General features: G+C 44.9%; 5 protein-coding genes across 5 annotated transcripts; 2 read left to right on the top strand and 3 right to left on the bottom strand.

Moving 5' to 3' along the window:
- Positions 1-2,045: 2,045 nt before the first annotated feature.
- On the bottom strand, positions 2,046-5,131 carry FSUBG_12450 (arylsulfatase; the record flags this gene model as incomplete). The annotated part of the gene is made up of 4 exons (XM_036677240.1): positions 2,046-3,054; positions 3,401-3,984; positions 4,038-4,357; positions 4,408-5,131. 4 exons carry the CDS (start codon positions 5,129-5,131, stop codon positions 2,046-2,048), a joined length of 2,637 nt encoding a protein of 878 aa, XP_036532097.1.
- Positions 5,132-5,842: 711 nt separating this feature from the next.
- FSUBG_12449 (nicotinamide mononucleotide permease) lies at positions 5,843-7,345 on the top strand (the record flags this gene model as incomplete). The annotated part of the gene is made up of 1 exon (XM_036677238.1): positions 5,843-7,345. One exon carries the CDS (start codon positions 5,843-5,845, stop codon positions 7,343-7,345), a length of 1,503 nt encoding a protein of 500 aa, XP_036532096.1.
- Positions 7,346-8,987: 1,642 nt separating this feature from the next.
- On the bottom strand, positions 8,988-9,452 carry FSUBG_12448 (uncharacterized protein; the record flags this gene model as incomplete). Its single annotated transcript, XM_036677237.1, has 1 exon — positions 8,988-9,452. One exon carries the CDS (start codon positions 9,450-9,452, stop codon positions 8,988-8,990), a length of 465 nt encoding a protein of 154 aa, XP_036532095.1.
- Positions 9,453-12,763: 3,311 nt separating this feature from the next.
- On the bottom strand, positions 12,764-14,797 carry FSUBG_12447 (HOL1 substrate-H+ antiporter; the record flags this gene model as incomplete). The annotated part of the gene is made up of 7 exons (XM_036677236.1): positions 12,764-12,890; positions 12,940-13,779; positions 13,833-14,025; positions 14,078-14,133; positions 14,185-14,307; positions 14,378-14,721; positions 14,774-14,797. 7 exons carry the CDS (start codon positions 14,795-14,797, stop codon positions 12,764-12,766), a joined length of 1,707 nt encoding a protein of 568 aa, XP_036532094.1.
- Positions 14,798-16,481: 1,684 nt separating this feature from the next.
- On the top strand, positions 16,482-17,206 carry FSUBG_12446 (uncharacterized protein; the record flags this gene model as incomplete). Its single annotated transcript, XM_036677235.1, has 3 exons — positions 16,482-16,544; positions 16,599-16,859; positions 16,919-17,206. The coding sequence occupies 3 exons, from the start codon at positions 16,482-16,484 to the stop codon at positions 17,204-17,206; spliced, it is 612 nt and encodes a 203-aa protein (XP_036532093.1).
- Positions 17,207-17,536: the final 330 nt, after the last annotated feature.

The raw sequence follows: 17,536 nt of genomic DNA, 5'->3' as shown, positions 1-17,536 counted from the left end.
TTAATATAATTAAAAATAAAATAATTAACTAAGCCCTTTATAAAAATAACTATAATAAGCTATATAATAAGGCTTTAAAAATTATAGATAACTAGTTTTATATATATAATATTACTAATATCTAGCAGGTATCTTTTAGTTATAAAATCCCTAAGCTTATATAGCCTTAATATAAGCTAGTTAATAAAGGCTTTTTTAAGTATAAAATTAAGGCATTTAATAAGCTTAAAGAGAAGTTATTTAAAAAGATAAATTTTAAGCCTAAGGAAATGGAATTTATTATAGCTATTTATAGTAACTTATATAATAAGTAGTTTAAGGCTATTAAGTAGTAGGCTAAGAGGGTATTATTAAAGCTTAATTTACTATAGTAATAAAGATAAGGGGGATAGTATAAAAAGGAGGTAATTACAGGGTTCTGCAGGGGGAAAATATATTAAGTTTTATATAGGTTTAGAAGCCTAAAGTTAAAGACCTAAAGTTATAACATTAGCGTAATTAGTAAAAAAGGCTAATTAATTATATAATAGGGCACGTAACCGTTACGCCTAGAATATTAGTATACTATTAGTATAAACAGGGGTTTTTAAGGTTTATATTAAAAGCTTTTTATACTTTTCTTTTTTACTAAATAACTTTAATAATTTTTAAAAAGATACTTAAGGCTATTACTATATAGATAAGGCTATAAATATTAAGAATTATAAGCTAAATTAAAATATTACTACTTATCTTATTATATTTCCTATTAGTACTATATTTTATAACTTTAGTTTATATACTTTAAAGGTTATTAAAGCTTTTTACTATATAAAGCCTATAGCTTTTATTATTAATTTCTTATAATATAATAAAAAATTAGTTACTATATTTATAGGTATTATATATTACTATATCTATAGGTATTATATATATAGAGTAAATTTATACTAATAATTATTTTTATTAAAGTTACTATTTTAAAGATCTAGGGTTTTATAGTATTAAACTAACCTTTTTTAGCTAATAAGTTAAAGTATTTTATATACCTTTATAGCTAGCTAAAAAGTTATCTTTTAAGTTTTCTTAATATTAGCCTTTAGCTATAGTAATTATTTAGTTATTATAATATAATATCTAAGTTATTAGCTAGATATATTATTTATAGTTATAGCTTATAGCTAAGAGCTTAAATTAGCAGACAGAACTTAGTAATTACAGTAGTGTAAATAGTCTTAATTGTTAATATAGTTCTTAATGGTTTGCATGGCCCTGCATAGATAACACGTGGCTAAGCCGAAAGCAACGCAACAATGAGATACTGCGTCAAAATACCCATGGTAAAGAGAGTGGACGTGGCCGTGGCCTAACGAATTCTCAAAAATTAAGGGGAGTGCAGAAGAGAAGGTAAAGGAACTTTCAAGGGGGGAATTGGGTTCTTCTTAACAGTTTAATTGAGATTAAGTGTGTAGCTGAGAAATCAAATAAAGCCAAGAGGCTATTGATTACTATTGTCAAACTATTGTCATACTATTGCAATTTGTTGCGCCACTTTCCTTGGCATTACGGAACTTGCTGCAGGTTGAGCATGGGTAATAAATAACGACTTCATTATGGGCCTAATGCTGATGATTCGTGAAATATCTAGTCGTCACTTGATACAGCAGGACGGTTCTTTGCCAGAGGATAGCTTGAACATGTATGCTGGGATGTGAGTTGGGAAAAATACAGGGATATTGTCTTGGTGCTTTTTAGTATATCCAATCGAGGGTATCAGGTTCAGCCTCCTTCACACTTGGTTCCTAGCAAACGTTATCGGTGTTATGTAAGTCAGATCAATAATGGAGTTTCAGTAATTAAAAGAGAGTTCAAATACGTAAAGTTAGCTATTCTTTAGCTATATAATATGCTTGTATCATAGCCAAGAGCTAAATACAAAGATATAACCGAGATCGTTAATTCGTTCAGGCTTATCTTATATAGAAGATAATTGCAAAGTATAACATTAAATAAGATTATTTCAGGAGTTCTCATAAATGTATATCCTAAAGAGGGTCTTAATACTACTATACTGAAATTGCCCATAACCAGTCCGAACCAATAATCTTTCTAATCTCAGCACAAACACCTTCTCTCCACCCTCTGGTTGCAAAGTCATTACCACTCTTTCCATTATCCAGAAAGCAGCCATACGAGAGCAATACAAGAGCTGCAGGCTCATGATCTTCAACAAGCTTCATAAAATCTTTCCCAACTAAGCAAATCCATTGCAACGATGCTCGATGTGCTGGGCACCACTCTGACGTTTGCGCTTTTCTTATGAGCCATTTCATCAGATCTAAAGCGCCCTGGCAAATTCTTTTAACGCCCGGATCCTGAACCTGTTCTAGAAATGTTAAAGAATCAAGCATGTTGAGAACGGGATCGAGGGGCCCATGGTCTGGCGGTTCGCCCTCAGAGACAAAGAGTATAAGCTCGTGACGATCTGGTCGTATGACGCCATATGTTTCTGCGATAGCCCTGACGCCTCTCGTGAGCCTGCAAGTGACAAGCAGGTCACTCAGCATGGTAGAAGGCTCGTCCTTGGCCCGTAGAAGCTCTTTCACCGAGCCTTGGGCATAGGAGTTGATCATCATGAGAACAGAGGCAAGATGACATACGGGGCCGTTATCGGTATTGGCCCTCGCTACTGCGTGTCTCATCATCCCTGCGGCGGCCTGAGAATACTTGAGTCCTAGAGAAGCGTAAATGTCCCGTCGTATCCGATCTCCTGGCGCGCTTGGCAGTGATAGATGGGCAGTGTGCGCTTGTTCGAATGAGGATATAGCCAGTACGAGATTCAGGATAACTGGATGATCGAATGCAAGGTGAATAACTTCGTGTTGCCAAAGGTCCTCCGATCCTCGTTGATGAACAATGGCCTTGTGAGCAACTTGGTGCCAGTGGCATAGCAGCTCTCTATCATGTGCAGTCAAGCCATATGTTGGAGATGGGGCTATTCGCTGGAAATGAGTGATGTCGGTGGTTGGTTCCAGAGCCTTGTTTGGTGGCGATTGCGTCCTGCTTCGAGATGACCTTTCTTGGGTTGTAAGGCTACATGTCGAACTACGACGGACGCAGGCTTTGCATGGAATCGCTTCGTCACACTACAATGGCTGTGAGCGATTGTTCAACTCGGTGAGCCGACGTTGTTTATCACCTTGACTTTTCTCGCCTTGCACTGCAGGCAACCAGTGCGTGTCTTTTTATAGGTCATTTGGACGATTTTACATGGAATCAGCAGGTAATTGAAATGAAATACTACTCTAAGTTGGGCGGTGATAAGGGATCTGGTCCACAGTCGTCAACACCACTGTGGACCTCAATCACGCAATCGTTCCCTCAGAACGCGTCTTCCACTAGCCCCGTCTCGGCAACGTACTTAGCCCAATGCACCAGCATTTCTTCCAAGACTTCAGGCCTCTTCTTGGAAAGATCATGCTGCTCAGCTGGATCCTTCTCCACGTCAAATAGCTCCCAATTGTCGCCGCCTTGCTTTGCCAACAAGACTGCCTTCCAATTTCCCCTACGGATGGCACGATTACCAAACAACTCCCAGCCATGTATATGATCTGCATCTTGATGGACGTTTGGATGCTCTGTAGGAGATGAGAGATGGTCGACCCATGACTTTCCTCGGGGAACGACAACCTCTCGACCTCTGAATCTTTTACCTGGGTGCTGCACTTGTGCAAGGTCAAGGATGGTGGGCAGTATGTCCATGACTGTTGTGAAGGTGTGAGAAATAGTCCCAGGAGCCGATGAAATTGGAGGGAAGCGTATAAGGCAAGGACAGCGAATGCCGCCCTCGGTTGACCATCCCTTGAATCCTCGAGAAGGCGCAGTAGCAGCGCATGCCCACCGAGAGCCGTACCAGACATACGAATCGTGTCTTCCAATATTCTCGAGACTATTGTCATAATGTGCAGCTATAAGTTCACCAAGCGTCTTGAACGACGATAAGAGCTGAGCATCACAGTCAGTTTTATCTTCCGGATTCATGAATAAGGGTGACCAACAGGTGCAGCTTCCAACGTAGAGCCTTCTGCGCCATTGTCTGACATGAACAGGATGAAAGTATTGTCAAGTTCACCAGATGCTTCAAGTGCATCGACGACTCTCCCAATGTTCTGGTCAAGGAGGTCGACCATTGCTGCATAAACCTCCATTTTCCTCGCCGATACAGCTCGCTCGTGGTCAGTGAGGTCTTCCCACTTCACACCAGCTTCGAAGCCAACAGGAGGAGCTGCTTCAACATCAGCTGGCACAAGACCCAGCTCTTTCAATCTGGCCAGCCTTGCCAGTCTGAGCTGGTCGGGGCCGTTGTCATATTTTCCGCCTGGGTACATCAGTATGGACGCTTGGCGGCGGCAAGTACTAAGAGCTTACTGTATTTGTTCACAACATGTTGGGGCGCTTGCATTGGCCAATGTGGCGCCGTATAAGCCAAGTACGAAAAGAAGGGCTGCTCCTTTTCCTCTTTGGTTCTGTCGCTCAACATATCAAGCAACTTGTCTGTGAAGAAATTGGTAGAATAAAAGTCTTCGGGTAGGTCTTTCTTTCTATCCACTGGACTTTGGTTCTCCATCCAGAATCCATCCGAGGTCAACAGCATAGTATCTTGGTCAGCCTCGAATTGCGGTTCGTAGTTAAAGTGGTTGCCACAACCAGGCAAGAAACCAAAACTCTTCTTGAAGCCCCTTGCACTTGGTGACACGTCAGGAGTCATTCCTAGATGCCACTTTCCAGACATGAGAGTCAAGTATCCTGCGTCGGAAAGAATCTCAGGCAGAGCAGCCACTTTCCAGTTGAGGTAGCCTTCGTAGCCAGGCTTGTCGACGTAGTCAGGATACTTGCCAGTGAGGTTCTTCTTCATCTCGGCAAATTCAGCCATCTGACCAAGTCCGGCGATGTGGTTGTCTGTCCCAGAGAGAAGCATTGCTCGCGTGGGTGAGCACGCCTGGGCGGTATGGAAGTTGGTCGTGCGTATGCCATCTTTGGAGAGGCGGTCCAAGACAGGGGTGTCTATCTCGGAACCATATGGCTTTACATCACTGAAGCCAAGGTCATCGGCAACGATGATAAGGAAGTTGGGCCTTTTTGCAACAACCATGATTGCAGAGTAGAATCAGAATGTAGGGGAGTTCAAGGGCGCGTGTAGAGAGACTGGGGTCGACTATCTCTACTGCTGAATCAGAACAAGGAGGTATTTTATATATGTAAGCAATCCACACGTACTACGACTGGTATCGCCGTCTGCCACGAGGCCCCCACTGAGACCGGCAAACAGGCATTTTAAGATATTTGTCGGGGAGTACGGGTGAAGGAGTTGGTTGTATCCGTAAATGTAACTGTCAAGACAACGCCCCCACTCACTAACCAACTCCAGCTTTTGGTGTGCCTCGGATGATGCTTCCATTGGCCCCAGATTTAATATTTTCCAAGCACGCAAGATTCACATGTCGATGGCGTCTGACACATCGGAGCTAGCCCTCACCCATGATAACGCTAAGCGAGCCACAGAGACCGGGCTGTCGCTCGGTTCATGGCCTCATTGGTTGACTCGATTCGACAACGCAGCGACTTCCATTATTGCAGGGTATTACAGATCGTTTTGTTCAGCTGCTCGGGGAGTTGACCAAGACATAGTTGCAATAGACTGAAAGTTGGAGTATTGCGAAATGCCTCGTCTTGATTGCGAAATGTAAAAGAAGCTGTTGTAAGAGTTATATATCCCGGTGTCTGTCTTGTGTCATGAGCGACTGTACAATACTGTTGCTTCAGCACTCAGAAATACCTTTTCCTTTCAATTCCACGCTCAAACATGATGATCGAAAAGGAATCCGTTCCATCCACTGTGGATGAACACAACTCTGGTCGAGATGATGACTCCAATATCCCTGAGCATCAGTCACTCATTGATTGGTCCGAAGCCGAAGAACGTGCTCTTGTTCGCAAGCTAGATCTACTCATCATGCCTCTGCTTATCTCTGGTTTCTTCGTCTTACAGCTCGACCGCGGCAACATCGGCAACGCTCTCACAGACTTCTTCCTCCACGAAGTGGGCATCACTCAATACCAGTTCAACGTCGGAAACCAGCTACTCAGCTTGGGAATCGTACTGCTAGAACTGCCGAGCAACCTTGTTCTGTATCGCTTGGGTCCTCAGAAGTGGATCAGCTGCCAGATCCTTTGCTGGGGCTTGGTCGCCACATTCCAAGCATTCATCAAAGGAAAAGGCGTCGGTGCATATTATGCTACTAGACTGCTGCTTGGCCTTTTGGAAGCCGGCTTCATTCCTGCTGGCTTGTACACTCTGACGCAGTGGTACAAACGCAATGAGACTAGCAGACGCTTCACTGCCTTCTTTCTCGGCAATATGATTGCTTCAGCGGCAAGTGGTCTCATTGCATATGGCATCCTTCAGATGAGAGGAATAGCTGGACTGTCTGGGTGGCAGTGGATGTTCCTTCTCGAGGGAATCATCACAATAGTCGTCGGTGTTGTTTTCGCTTGCCTCATGCCAAACTCTCCTGCAAATCCGTCAAACATTTTTGGTCACTTGTACTTCACGCCACGAGAAATCCACATCCTCACCAACCGCGTTACCATCGACAATCCCACCCAAGCCCAACGACACAAATATGTCAAGTGGGTTGATATCAAGGCCGCGTTCTCTAGGTGGTGCATTTACCCGCAGCTGACCGTGTCCTTCTGCTGCATCGCTATTATCTCACCACTCGGAACATATCAACCGTCCATCATTGCAAGCTACGGCTATGATCGTCTCCAAGCAAACGCACTGTCATCTGTTGGCGGTTGGATTGTCATTGTGCTAAATCTGTCGTTTGGATGGATTGCAGACAAGACTCAGAGGCGAGGCTTTCTAATTCTTATCGCGACTGTCCTGAGTTTTTCTTTCTGTCTCGCGACTAGGCAATTGGTCACAAGCACCAACCGCGATCTCAAGTATGGCATCCTCGTCTTTAGTACGATCTGGGGATCTGCTGCCCATCCTTTGAACGGTTCGTGGCTTGCTGTCAACATTCGGAACCCAGCAGAACGGTCCATCACCATGGCTCTCCTTATCATGACTGCCAACGCGGCTGGTCTCGCAGGTGCTCAGATCTTCCAGGCACACGATGCGCCATTGTATAGGACAGGCTTTACAGTTATCCTCACGCTTGCATCCATTGCGTTGGTATTTGCGATTGTGTCCAACATGCAGTATCTATGGCTTAACAAGAAACTTGCGGCTAAGGGACAGTTAAAAGAAGGACAAGTTGAAGCAGCAGTCGAAAGTGATAAATGGCGGTTCTCCCTTTAAACAGTTTCTTGCCACTTTTCAATGCCTTTAATCCAGCATTCAAGAAGATTATATAAAAGCTCTTCTATGCAAATCACATACCCTCCCTTGTTCATGGAGGCACCTTACATGAGACATCTCTAAAAAGGAGTTATAGTAATAGGGAAAGAGATGTCATTTAGCACTAGGTTCCAAGGGTGATTAGTCTTTAAGATATTATAGTTATTTACTGCTTCGCTTTGTCGACTTAAAGCTAAATGCTTCGAGAGGTAAATTATATATCTTAGTAGTCTGTATAAGCCCCTTGTTATGACTCATGTCGTAACTTGATACTATGACTTAAGCTGGCAGCTCATGGAGAACCCTTGGCTGTATAGGCTGCGCATCAGACTCCACTAAGACAGTTTCCGGACCTGCGTCAACTTCCATAATCGCTTCACCAGATGCGGGGCTATATTTTGGAGGGTGCTCATTTCCTTGATCAGTCATAATCGTGTTGTCATCACTTCTCCCTTGTCTCTTTCGGCGAATGGACCAAAATCCCAGACCAGTAAGGATAATAATGGCAATAACTGCTCCAACTACTGCGCCAGCTATAACGTCAGCAGGCGTTCCTGGCTTCTTTTGATCAGCATGGAGAGGAGGAGCTCGCAGCGAAAAGCGATCCGAATTGTTTTTACAGCAATCATTGTGTTGATCCAAGTTGCAGCAGTATTCATTCGACGCGCACTCTTTGACTTGAACCCATGTATTGTTTTTCTCTGAGACCCTGATTAGTTACATGTCGAGAGTGTTGGAGGGTACGGTCGCTAACTCATCGGGCATATCTTTTGGCATCCACTCCAATCATCGCTTGCACAGGCAGCTCGATAGTCGTAGTGATCAGACCACGAACACAGGCCATTAAGCAAACATTTATCATCTTGATCTGTTGAGCAGCAAGTTGAGTAAGTTGTGTTGCTAGAACCGCATGGCTTGTACTGCTTGGGAGCCTTATTTCCATTTGGAAAGTAATAGGTTTGCGCCAACGTTGTGTTAAGTAGATATAGCGAGAGAAACAGTCTATCAAACCTCATAGTGAAGGTGAGATCACTTATACGATAGTCGCTTGGAAATGAACGGCGGAAGCAATTGCTTTGTCCTAAAAGAGGGGATCCAGAAGATCATGTAAGAAACGTAAGGAGGAAGAGAAGAATTTAACCATTTAGCGGTGTTGGTATGATTAAAAAACCTATAGGCTATGACATCACATAGCCTTCAGGGCCAGGGACACAGGTACCGTAGTATCAATGAAGATTTCGGCTTGTGTTTATAAGTACGTGATTTGTCGGGCATTAAACAAAAGTTCTTCGCAGTGGTAAAACGCGTGAGTCCAATCATAATCATATCCTGTACGCCTGCCTTGAAATTACCTGAAAGACATAAGCGCTAGTGAACTAGCCGCCTATCTGTCCTGAAATAGTCTGATCTGCCCCCAAGAGGGTCAAGCCAACCGCTCTACACCTCAAGACGCTGGGTTTAGAGGCCAGGGTTGCTTTGATTTATTATGAGATTACACCTTATTACAGGATAGTTGCAGGCAAACAAAAATATAACACACTGTTAAAGCCGATCTAACACTTCCCAAGTTTGATCCATGCATGCATGAGCTGATTTTGCTCGACTACTTTCCAAACCTTGCCTCGTATTGCTGATACTCCTCATCTCCAATGGCAAACTCCCAACCACCACTCAGCCCATTAGCCAACCCTTTCCAAATTCGAAACCCGTAAACATTGGTCCACTCCCACCCCTCCAATCTTTCGTCATCAGGTGGGATACGGTAGGTCAACCAACAAACGGCAGATTCATTTGATACCACTTCGACGCGATAATCGTCCACAGTCACATGCATGCCTGGGCCATTGTCCCTCCAATCAGTATACAGAAGAGCGAAGTTCTCAGCAACCGTAGATTCATTCGGTGATATGCTGGGTTTTCCCAGAGTAAAGGAAGTGTAATTGGGAAGGAAAAAGGATGAGACTTTGAGAGAAAGGTCAGAAAGAGGGTAGGTGTAATCTCCACCAAGGGCGATAAGACCACTATATGCCAAAATGGCCTCTCGAGCGGCGCAAGTGATGTTGACCATGTTGAAAGTTGTAGTATTTGAGAGTGGTTACAATCACTGGTCTCTCCTCAGACACGACTTTATGCAATTTCCATACCGCCTCTCAGCAGCATTGCCCTCAAGTTACTAAATGCCTTCCAGCAGGAAGCAGGATTTTCGTCAACGGCTGGCATCTCCAGCGTATCAGAGAGACTTCAGATGTCACTCAATGCCAACCATGTAAGAGAACAGGGCGGAAGCTGGAGTCATTGGCTGTAAGAGATGTAGACCAACTCAGCGGCCCCCAAACCGATATTGGCGCTAAACACTAGCCGTCTAACCGTCCAGAAGCGGTATAGCGCTAGCCATGTAACGTTGCTAAATTATCATCCAGATATTATTAGATATTTCCATATCCAACAAGGTGCGAAAACAAATTATTCAGAGTGCCAAGGCTGTTTCAGTTGACCACGGTAGAAGGCGCACCTATAAAGCCAAAAAGAAGGCGCATCATCTAGACAAGACTGGATGCTGCCTCCCCTCTGACTATTGTATCTGCGACAATTAATTAATCTTTAGCTTCGATGAGCATAAATGCTAGATATACTGTATTTGGTGAGCTTTAGATTAGGTCACTGCGATCAGGCTAATGTTTAGAATATTATCGTCGGGTAAGCGTGATGGTTGCCAAGAATGGATGGAAATCCTAATCTTGAGAAGTCTGGATGTTGATAACAGTGATCTGGAATATACAGACCTTACTACTCTTGGTTCGACTGATCTTACAGGAGACACCTTCACCTCGTTCTCTCTAGCTTGCTAGGAGGTTTCTTCTCTGGGTTTTTATTGATAGCTGTATAATATCTAAGACGCAAATGTAAACCTGCTCTTTATATCAAAAGGCTTGTTCATAATCGCCATTCCTTAACATCAATAGACTTGATACCACCTCTCTAGTCTCCCAACTTGGCCGCCATTGTCTCGTCCCACAAAGCCTTCGCCAGATCTTCCCTGTCAAAACCCGCTGGCCAAACTATTTGAGCAAGACTAGTCCTTGCGTCTTGCCATGACAGCATATTCATTTCCCTTGCAATAACTCGTATCATACTTCTGAACTCGAGGTTCAGACTATCAGTCCACGCATTGCACTCTTCTAACCTAGCACGAGCAAGATGAAAGGCCGAAACAAACAATTTCCAGAATATCAACTCCCTCGATGAAGGGCTGTGCATATCTGATCCTGCGAAACATGTCTTTAAATCCTGGAAGCTAGACCGCAGGATGTAGTGAAGCAACTGATCTTGTTCAGGTTGCCCCGAATTCCAAACACCCAACACGCTGTTCAGATACATTCCTGACGTGACGATGATCCCAGTCCATGAAGACTGCAGATACGCACGAGGCCCATTGGCGACAGCGGAGGCTAGTAAGCATGACTCGATATGAGCTTCAACGACTGCAGAAAAAAGCCTGGAAGGGTCTCCATGGTCCCAGAGCTCATATAGCGAAGCATCATGTAAGATACCGCGCTTGCAAGAGCTTCTCATCTCAAAGATACGAGTAATGCCTTTGAGGCAACTAATAACGTGGGATGGATTGACAGGGTTAAGCTTCGGGCAGATCGCTAATGAAGCGAAAAAGCTAGGAAGGAGACTCATGGCCTCGAGGCATAGTCCAGCGCCATTCGCTTCATATGAATGCCATTCAGGAATAAGCTGCTCTAGCTCTTGGGGAGTTAGTTAACACCGAGAGTTATATGCAGCTCCAGCAGGTGACGCAAGGTAATCGTCCACCTTGCTCTTAAGACCTTGAATCATGTTATATGCGCTGTGAAACAAATCAGAACCTACCATGGATCTTTAAATCTTCACTTACACGATGAAATACCGGTCGCAAAGTTCATGGGCGATTGCTTCTTGCTCGTCCTTGGGGTTTCCCCTAGTCTCCATATACGACAACATCCCCATAAGATGCGTATCGGCAGCCTCAAAATTGCCAAAGGTGCACTGCAACCACGTTATTTAAATCGTCCCTTGCGATGAACTTAAGGATAGTTCGAACCTCCTAAAAACAGAGCGTGATAATATGATCAGCGCAAAATGGGACGAAGGCGAAAGGGCGCAGCTGTTCATTCACCAAGCGCATGGTCTGCGCTTTGTGGTATAGAAATGTCTGCTTAAAAGTGCCCAGACTGCTGTAGTTCCATGCATGTCGAAATGCGGCAATCATAAGGATATTTCGCAGGCCACATGGGCTATTGATCGCAGTTACTATGCTGATATCACATAAGCATAACGTATCTTAGATCTTCCTTAACAGCCTCCGTCTCACCTTTTACTCGAAGAACACTGTAGCAATTCATCGGAAACAGGCAGGAGCTGAGAGACTAGGGAAAGGTATTTAGAAACACAGAGAGCGTGAGATCGGCAAATGGCGGTATCTAGTACTTACAATACTGTAGCAGATGTTTGGACTTAAGCGGCATCTCAATCGGAAACACGTAGAGTGTACCCAGGGTCGAAGGTCGGTGCGACGACAAGTGACTACCCCTCGACCTTTTAGACGTTTCTGCAGTCGCTACACTCGCTATCTGCAACGAGGTGCTGTGTTGATGTATTGACCAAGGTGCGATTTCACCCGGTTGTTTTGAGGCCGTTTTTTCTCGCTTGGGAATTTTTGTAGGCTCGTAAATGCAAACATGAGATGCACTCGTGCAATTGAAGCTAATGTAAAAGATTAAATTTAAAAATTTTCATTAAAGGCTGTGAGCGTTGGATTGGGTGCAAGATTCGTAAACCATAACATGCCCAATCGCCCTGAGACCCAAGGGATAGATATAACGTACCAATTTGGGCGGTCTTCATCGCATCGCATATGTCGTTGCCTACAAGTCATGCATCCTGTCTTGCTTCTCTCCGAAAAGTGCTTTTGTCTCATTGTACAACTGGAGTGCTTGTTTATCTGGTAATGTTTTCAAATGAGGTTTCCAGAGACCCTGAATTGGCGAAGAAGAAATGGCTGAGGTGAGACTAATTTATGTTGGTGGCTTATATTAGATAAGGGGAATCGAGCTTAGGTAAGATGGTAACGATAATCTGGTGTCCGGCACTTTGAGGATTTTTATTGGTCTATTTTCAGGAGCGCCTAAGTTAGGTCTATTGGATTCAACTGCCTAACTGGATCGCTCATTTCACTGCACGAGGAGTTGTAGGGAAGCATCGACCTTTATGCTGTCTTTAAATAAATCTGTACATACAATGATTCTTAAGATATATAGAGTCTGAAAGCCTTATTTAGTTATTATTACTTAAATAGAATGCCTGTTAAATAATACTACAAGGTCTGCTAAAGAACTAAAGCCTATGGACACTGCTGTTCCTGGTCCAACGACGGAATGTCTTGCCGTAGTAGTAGAACACAACACCGAACAGACACCAGAGGAAAACCAAGCTTCCGTTGGTCATGATAGGTGGGATAAATCTGCAAGAATTAGTAACAGTTCGATTAAAGAAACTGGTAGATCACTTACCCAGCCTTCATACTCCAAGGCGTAATGAATTTACTAAATCCATAACCCCAGACATTTTTGTTGACTGTGATGCTGACAAACAAGCTGCCAGCAACAGGTTTGTAACTATCAACAGCATATGTGCTTGAGATGCTGGGAAGGGCTGCAACTTGGATGCCGGCGCAAGAATATCCAATGAGCACAATGACTTCCCATGGCCAATGGTTCTCATACCCAACCGAGACAATGATATTGCCAAGGTACATAATAAGAACGAATGGGATCATGGCAACCAATCTCATCTCAGGCTCGCGAACACCGTTATTTCTTGCAGTGAGCTTAGCGGCCACCCAGTCAGACAGAGGACCACCAGTGGCGAGGCCGATCAAGGCTCCAGCAAAGATAGCAAAATTGGTAAAGCCGATGGTCTGAGTAGAGAAGTTGTAAGGCGGCGCGGCAAGGACTTGGCTTTGGGTTAGATTGATGGTGAGGAAAGAAGAGCAGCTCCAAGAGACGACGAAGCTGGCGAATTGGACGATGGGAAATGCGAACAATTTCCAGGGGATCCATAGGTCCAAAAGGATAGCCTTGAAAGGGTGCGGGTTGGGTTGGAAGAACCGGAACTGCCACTTTGCAGGCTTTCCTCGCCCGAGATATGGATCTCTTGCAGCCGTCTCGCTTGTTGATAGATCCGCAAATCCTTCTGGGGATGTTCCTTCTTTTTCGGTGCTGGTGGCGTGCTCTGTTATGCCATCACTGTTAGGTCTGGAGGCCTCGGCGTGGCTAGCCTTGGCCGAACCCTCCATCTTCTCGTTCGCTCGGGTCTGCTCGATGATCTCATTTGGATGAGGGCGGTGCCACCTGATGGTTGTTAGTTATGATTCAGCGTGTTCAAGGGGATGCGAAAGACAAACTTGGTCTCTGGGAATAGGAAGATGGTGTAGATCACCACAACTGCACCTAGGGCCACGTTGAACCACCAGAAGTTGCGCCAGCCAACGTGGAGAGCCATGGAGCCGCCGATGATGGGGCCAATCATGAGTGAACCCATGTATACGACCCAGTATAAGGTGTTCCACTTGCCTCTGTCGTGTAGGAAGAAGATGTCTAGCAAGCAATCAGATATGGACACCTCAACATGTTCAGTGTGATGGCTTACCAGCAATGACGGCAGGTTGAATTGACTCTGCCGGACCAGCGCCAATTCCATTCAGCCTGTATCATAGTCAGAAAGTGTCATACCAGTTATTGTTGATAAATACGTACACACAAGCTCCCATGAAACTGCCATACGTCTGCGCACGAGCTCTCCAGATCATAGAGGCCAAGCAGATCAGGTTAGACACAATGTATACCGGTCTCCTGCCGAATGAAGTGCTTAATGGAACCCTGTTGGCATTTCTTAGTGGTTTGTCCCAGCTTGAAAAAGATCCTCTCGACTTGGGTGCCACCAACGTACCATATGAAGTTGCTGAAGCCAAGAACCAGGATACAGACTCCAGTGAACTGCACAACATCTGCTAGAGTGCTGTGAAATGCTTCAATGTAATCCCCAAACATAGGTGCAAGAGCAAGTGGCCCGAATCCTTGGAAGAAAGAGGTCATGCTGGCTCCAGTGATCGCTAGCATTTTCCACTTGAGTGACCAGTTGAGAGGGTCAGCTGGGTCGTCTGAAGGTTGAGGAATAAGGACACGATTGGAGCCCGAGCGGTCCTTGACAAAATGATGCGAAGCGACATCTCTCATAATCTCTGTGCCAGGGAGAATCTCGGTATGGAGCTCTGCCTCGATGGCATGGATCTCCTGCGATCTCCATTAGCATGCAAGCTGCGATCGATGTTTGCAAATGATATACCTCATTATTGGAATTCATCTCCATGATGATACTGCTGTCCCCGTTCTTTCACTGCTATGTCGGTAGGCTGTTAAACCAGGATCAGACTGCTCACATGCTGTATTTAACATCTACTCACATATATGCAAGCCTTGCATATTAAATAAGGAAGCGAGGTAACTGCCGATGCTTTTACCGACTTTCAGAGCTACTTTCCCCTCACGACTCACCTGGGGGTGAGCTAGACAGCTCCCATTTAAGATAACCTTGGTTATAGCAAGCCAACCAGGTGTAATCAGTTCCTGATATTTGCTGGTCTAGGATGCCGGTAATCCGTGTGAGGGAAGCCTCTTCCCCGCACCCTGGCTCCCCCATGGGGAAGTATGCGTAATGCCCACCAATCGTGGGGAGACTCCAACTCTTCCCGCGTGGTCTCGATCCTCATATTGGCTACTGGCGTGCCACCCGGCAAATCGGCATGATAGTGCATTTGTTGGCGCATGGTTTAGTAATTGATCGGTCATTAAGCGAGAGTACCAATGCCGGCAGTATGTATGTCCGTTGCTGTGGGGTTTGTGGTATGCCAGTGTTTCTCTACGTATTGTTGACGAGCAAATCTTAATGTCACCCCCCATTCTGAACAACGCTGCTCCTGCGTGACCACTGTAATGAGGGGTAGCTAAGCCAGTGCATTCGGAATCAGTGGCTTGGGGAAGGGAAGAGAATTCGGAAATTCGGAACTAAGTTCCTAACTGATAACAAGATTCAGGTAACTTAGCATAAGATTAAGATACCTCTTACTGAGTTTATCTCTATACCTTATATTGAGGTCTACTGCACTCTTACTCCCGGAGGTTAGCTAATAAGACTGGACAGCATGCTGATAGGTGGCGAAGGAAGATCGGCATACCGTACCTTGTACTCACCTGGGTTCTTCATGGGCACCACGTTTCTTAGACCAACGCCTTGAACAGTAAGCATGTCACGTTCCTTTGCTAGGCTAGTCCAGATGTGGTATCTACCCCGATTTCCTGATCCTTGCAGTTGGAGAGGTTCGTCTGGACTCAAACAGAATGAATGCCAAGTGGTTACTTCGCACCAGATGCTGTGCACTATAATTCAAGAGATGCAGAAATTCTTAAACTAAGAACCAATGGCGACATGTTAGCAAGTCTACGGGCTTTGCCATTGCACAATAGTTTCCTAGCGGGCCTAAATATACACGCGTTTGTCGACGTATTTATTTATTTAGCTAGTTAAATCGCGTTTACTAAAGCCAAAGATTAAGCCCCTAACATGGTCGATGAATCTCGTCTTTCTCATTGCCGTTTCTGCACCTATTTGGACTTCAGCAATATAGAAATATCTTTACATGTATATAAAAAGCTTACAGATTTCAGCTTAGTAGTAAGTATTTTAATAAGGCCTTGAGATGTTTCCAGCATTTATTGTTTAAATTTCAGGTCTAGGTTAGCTGGAAATAACTATGTTTCTTCTGTTATTCCCCAGGAATCTTCCGATAAGAGGGGGAGCGGGACTGGGGAGCTGGGACCGAGGCGCCGGCTGATGTGCACGGCTAATCAGGGACAATGTTCAGCCTCAGGCATCATTAATTTTCTCCTATCCGTCATCAAACAAGGACAACTTGACACTTCTCATCAACTGCCTCTATCTTATCCAGCCTCACACCCACTTGCGCCCCGGAGACAAGTCGCGCCACGCCAACAAAATGTCATATCTAACGAACTCGCCAAATGGCAAATCTACAATTGACGCCAAGGCGCTGCTCGGTGTATGCTTTGAGTACTTCGTATCTCTGTAGATAAAGCTGACACTCCCAATACAGGCATATCTCAAACAATTACAGTCAAAGCCACTGAGGACAAAGATGCTCACTCAAGGGTCTTTGTCAGCCTTGACCGAGATTACAGCATCGTGGTTTGCCTACGGGCTCCCTGGCCACGGCCCAACAATTACTGCCCGTGTCCCCCAAATGGCGTTTTATGGTGCGTGTATCGCGGCACCACTGACCCACTTTCTCAACACGACTCTACAACGAAGTCTCCCAGGACGAGTAGTCTTACAAAACCTCATCACTATGCTCTTGGTATGTAGATTATCTTGTCGCCACCAATAGCTGTCAGCTCCTTACCTGACTTGCTACAGTTTTTCCCCATCCAAAATACTGTCTATCTTGCATCAATGGCTGTCATTGCTGGCGCGCGCACAACTGAACAGGCTCGAGCTGCAGTTCGCGCCGGTTTGGTGCCCATGACAAAAGCTATGTGCGCCATGCACCCGGTCTTGATCACCATTGCAACCTTGTTCGTACCCAAAGAGGCATGGGCGCCTTTCTTTAGCTTGGTTGGGTTCTGCCTTGGAACTTTCTTCAACACCATGGCTAAGAAGAGGAGAGTTGCCGCTGCCGCTGCTGCTTCCAAGAAGGAATCTTAGACCATGACTCCGGTACAGACCTAGTTTTGTGTTGCAGAGGACTTTTCGCTTCTTGTGTTATGCTCGCACTTAGAATATAATAAGCGTCATTTAGCATGCTGCATTCATGAAGCGTTTCTTTCTACACCAACACTTGATAACTATTGCTTAATAGCACTTTCCGCTTTGTTCTTCCCGAGAGGGTCTTGGTCATTCCACTTAGATCTGAAAGAAATATCGTCACTCACATCATGTTGAACAGGCATTCCCCGTTCCTGGTGTGATTTGCAATGGGATCAACCTATTTAGTTGACATATATATAGTATGTAAGCGTGAAAGAAGGACGGATA

This window comes from Fusarium subglutinans, assembly GCF_013396075.1.
Source record: "Fusarium subglutinans strain NRRL 66333 chromosome Unknown NRRL66333_c0000268, whole genome shotgun sequence".
NCBI classification, from domain to species: Eukaryota; Fungi; Ascomycota; class Sordariomycetes; order Hypocreales; family Nectriaceae; genus Fusarium; species Fusarium subglutinans.
The sequence above is the reverse complement of the archived record's forward strand: the minus strand, read 5'-3'. Positions and strand labels throughout refer to the sequence as shown.